Source organism: Eurytemora carolleeae, unplaced genomic scaffold, assembly GCF_000591075.1.
Source record: "Eurytemora carolleeae unplaced genomic scaffold, Eaff_2.0 scaffold1921, whole genome shotgun sequence".
Classification (NCBI taxonomy): Eukaryota; Metazoa; Arthropoda; class Copepoda; order Calanoida; family Temoridae; genus Eurytemora; species Eurytemora carolleeae.
Window position 1 is genome coordinate 35404 of NW_019397824.1, and position 4251 is coordinate 39654.

Consider the following 4251-nt stretch of genomic DNA (forward strand, 5'->3'; position numbering starts at 1 on the left):
CAGAGCTGGGAACTTTAGAATAGATAACCTTTAATCCCAACTACTTAATCCGAATATCCACTGTGGAAACTTTTAATTTCAGTGCTTAATCCACTCTTTTTCTCTCTCTTTGGATATCCGTACATTGTTTTCTCCAATGAGAGTGCAGGAATATAGTTCGTAAATTGTATTGACCAATGACAGCCTTGAAAATAAATTCTATTCCATGAGAGAAATCCGCAATTTCTAACAAGTAAAGAATTTGTTGTTGGCCATTTTTGAAATTAATCGGTGAAGAAAATAAATAATAATATGTTTAAGATTCTATTTTAACCAATGTTAACTAATGAATTAATAAATAAATGGGTAAGCAATTAAGTAAAGGCCCTTCCAGTCAAGAAAACGCACAAGTCTGGCGTTCTTAGAATCAAATTTGTTGATCTTTATATTTAATCTCAAGACTAACATAATCTTGAGATTATTTTAGTCTCGAGATTAGCAAAAAGAGAGGATTAAGCATTAATCCTGATATCCACCATTCTAAAGTTCCCAGCTCAGATCAAATATTTTAATTTTAACACCTGGGTTTACTAATGAAGGGAGGGCTCAATAAGGCTCAGCCCCCTAAGGAAAAAATCGGCCCCCCCCTGGAAAATTCCTAAGAACGCCCATGTTTTGACATGACAATGTATTACGCCATCCAGGTACATAGATATATATATATGTATATTAGACAAATTTTGAGTTTGAGGCTAATAACCGACTTAGAACACGCTGTGCGAAGCCAGATTCTGTTTTTTCTAAACCTTATTATTTCTTTTTATTTAGGAAAAGGGCAATGAAGAATGTGACTTCTAGACATGAAACTAAAGAAAATATTGAAATGACACAAAATGTAAGTTTAAAGGCAATGTAAGCGTAATTTCAAATGAACCTCTGGCCTTCATGCAAAGATGACATTCAAAATGCCTAATTACAACGATATCCTTCAAACCTTTGTCTGATTCGATTTGAATTAAATAGTATATAATTTAAAAACAGATCATTGATCTAAAAAAGTGACTTTATGGAGGACGTTGAGTCGATCTCCAATAAGACAAGGAATCTTTCTTGAGTATATATTTAGCTTATAAGGAAACAATAGAACTCTAAAATATGTCGGACGAAATCACATTATTACTACAGAGAATGCCACGTAGGATTCTCAAGCTCTCTTCTTTATTCTCGGCCTTTGGGTAAGGAGGCCGCCAGGTCTCGTCTTCCACAGTACCCCCCCCCCCCAGGGTAGAGGCCGGAGGTTGACCGGAGGATAAGCGTCTAATCTCCTATTATCACTAGCATCACAGAGTAAAGAACCATTTTTAACGAGGCGGAGAGAGGGAGATCTCTGTAGACGGAGAACCTCTGGACAAGAACGTTGGTCTGATGCTAGCTCTTCAAAATTAATACCTTTGGCGGAGGTTGGAAAGGGAGAGGGTAGAGAAGAATCTGTCACCTCGGACACCTCCGACACCCCCGACACCTCTGACACTTGACCTTCAGGGGGATGGGCAAAAGGCAGATGACAAGGGGAAGGAGGAGATGGACGGGAAAGATAATCTGCCACAACATTGGCAGATCCTGGAGTATGGCGAATATCACTGGTAAACTCTGATATATTAGATAACTGGCGTTGTTGGCGTGCTGACCAGGGCGGAGAAACTTGGAACAGGGCGGAAACCAGGGGGAGATGATCTGTAATGATGTGGAACTTTCTTCCCTCCAACTCGAAACGGAATTGACGTAGGGCGAGAAAAACCCCCAATAACTCTCTGTCAAAGGCGGAATATCTTTGCTGGGTGGCGGAGAGTTTTGCAGAGAAGAAGGCTAGAGGTCTCCAATTGGATTTCTTGCGCTCCTGCAGGACTGCTCCAACGTGTGAGGCGAAAGCATCTGTTACAAGGGAAACAGACGGAGAAGGGTGAGTCAATGGAACGGCAGAGGAAAGGGCGGACTTGGCTTTCTCGAAGGATTCCTGATGAGTTTCTGACCAGTTTAATGATTTAGGGTTTCCAGCCAGGGCATCTGTGAGCAGACGGAGAATCTTTGCAATACCAGGAAGAAACCTCCTGTAGAAATTGACCATGCCAAGGAATCTTTGCAAGGAACAGACATCTTGAGGACGAGGCAGCTGAAGTAGTGCTTCAACATGACGGCGGAGGGGAACAATTCCTGTGGCTGTAATCTTGTGACCGAGATAATCAATTTCTGGAAGAGCAAAACTTCATTTCTCGAGGTTGATGACCAGGCCATTCTGTACTAGGAGTTCCAGGACAAATCGGAGATGTTTCAGGTGAAGACCTCATCCACGGCTTGCCACAAGAATGTCATCAAGGTAAATAAAAACAAAAGGTAAACCTTTAAAGATCTGGTCCATGAGACATTGAAAGGTCTGTGCAACATTCTTCAGGCCAAAGGGCATGGACAGGAACTTGAATAAACCAAAAGGCGTAACAATGTCTTCACTATTCATGGGGACTTGATGATAACCTTTCACTAAGTCCAGTTTTGAAAAAACTGTACAATGTTTCAAATTGTTTGTGAAATCACGGATATTTGGCAAAGGATAACGATCAGGCTTTGTCACGTTGTTCAAAGGGCAATAATCGCCGCAAGGACGCCAAGAACCATCTGGTTTAGGAACCATGTGTAGTGGAAAGGCCCAGGGACTGTCAGAACGTCGTATAATTCCCGCCTCTTCCATCTTACGAAACTCAGCTTTTGCGGACTCCAACTTTGCTTGATCCAATCGGCGGGCACGGGCAAACAGTGGTTGACCATAAGTCTCTATGACGTGCTCCACCTTGTGAGCAGGAAGTTGACCAGGTTGACGAGGTTCCCAAGCAGCAGGGAATTCCTTCAGAAGGGAGGAAACATCAGGAGCAAGTTTGAAAACTGAAGCAACGGCGGGATTGGCGGTTGACATGACTGGAGAGGATAGAGGCTTCCTAGATGCACGTTCCAGAACCTGTTGTTTAGAAGCATCCACCAGAAGGTCGAATTCAGCCAGGAAATCAGCCCCCAGTATAGGACAATCAACATCTGCTAGTAGAAATGAGAACTGAAAACGGCGGTTACCAAATTGAAGCAGGATAGTCCTAGAACCCCAAGCTTTGGTAGGACGACCATCAGCCATCAGTAAACGAGGACCTGTGGGAGCAGCTGATGAATGGTGTGGAAAAACTGAGCGTGATGCACCTGTGTGGACCAAAAAGTTGCGGTTGGAGAGGATATCCTGGAGGTAGATGAGAAAACCACTGACGGGAAGACTGTTTCATTCCTCCTTCTCCCGTCGGCTCTGGAGTTTCCCTGGAAACTGCATGGAGGACGGCAGTTATTCCCAGAGTTTCTGAACCGTTTGTGAAAATAGCATTCACCTGCACCAGCTGGACCTGGAGTCTGGCTTCGGCGGACAGGAGAACCATCAGAACGCTCCCTCCCTCGAGCACGAGAAGGAGAAATAGAAGCTGCAGCTAGGAGAGGATCAACTGCTTGTGCTCTACGAGCATCCCATAACTTATCTGCATGTAACCCCATCTCGCTTGGATTCTTGAAATCCTTGGCCACCAGGTGGTCTCTCATCTCTACAGGTAACCTCTCAAGAAACAGACCAAGGAACAGGCTACCTGGTACTTCATCTTCAGGGAGTAAAGCCAGCATGGCGTCCATCAAAGCTGTGGGGTGGCAGTCACCTAACGCAGGATGGTGAATAACTTTGGACACTCATTCTCCCTCGTGTTGATAGAATTCCGGAACACCGTATATATGTTCAAGGTCGGGGTCACCAATATGGAGGACGTCGTGTCGGTCTCCAATAACACAAGGAATCTTTCTTGAGTATATATTTAGCTTATAAGGATAACAATAGAACTCTAAAATATCCTTGATCAGACCAAGGTTCAATCGGACAAGCCATTCCAAAATGCGGACAAGCCATTCCAAAAACGGAAGCTGTCACTTGAAATGACGTGTACACTGTACTGTCCCATTAAAAATAATGTTTAGTTGTTTTAATTAACTTGATTCTCGGTATAAACCAATTACTGTCAACAAACACTAATTTTTCCCGGCATTTTTGCTAATTATAAATTGTTAGAAAGCTTTCTTATTTTTTTTAAGAGTTTTACGACAATTTCTTAGCTAGCTAGAGTACAAAGTCAAGCATGAATTTTATATATTCCTTTATTATTAGTAAATATGATGAAAATTTGGTTTCCAGCAAGGTACTAATGC

General features: G+C 42.7%; 2 protein-coding genes across 2 annotated transcripts in view; one reads left to right on the top strand and one right to left on the bottom strand.

Annotated features, from left to right (window-relative positions):
- LOC111716021 (alpha-2C adrenergic receptor) overlaps window positions 1–874 on the top strand; it is a gene marked incomplete at its 3' end in the record, with an annotated part of 14182 nt that extends 13308 nt beyond the window's left edge. Inside the window, 1 exon segment of the mRNA XM_023491433.1 lies at window positions 808–874. Within this exon segment, the coding sequence (XP_023347201.1) occupies window positions 808–874 (67 nt within the window).
- Window positions 875–1183: 309 nt separating this feature from the next.
- On the bottom strand, window positions 1184–3154 carry LOC111716022 (uncharacterized). The gene is made up of 2 exons (XM_023491434.1): window positions 2647–3154; window positions 1184–2226 (listed from the first exon to the last, which is right to left on the bottom strand). Exons 1-2 carry the CDS (start codon window positions 3152–3154, stop codon window positions 1184–1186), a joined length of 1551 nt encoding a protein of 516 aa, XP_023347202.1.
- Window positions 3155–4251: the final 1097 nt, after the last annotated feature.

What these genes read in the sequence shown, in the direction of transcription:
- LOC111716022 (XM_023491434.1), bottom strand. Translation starts at nt 3,154, where the DNA reads ATGGCTGATGGTCGTCCTACCAAAGCTTGGGGTTCTAGGACTATCCTG. An exon ending in CATGGTTCCTAAACCAGATG is followed by an intron (nt 2,227 to 2,646) that starts GTTCTTGGCGTC and finishes TTGCTCTTCCAG; the next exon opens with AAATTGATTATCTCGGTCAC.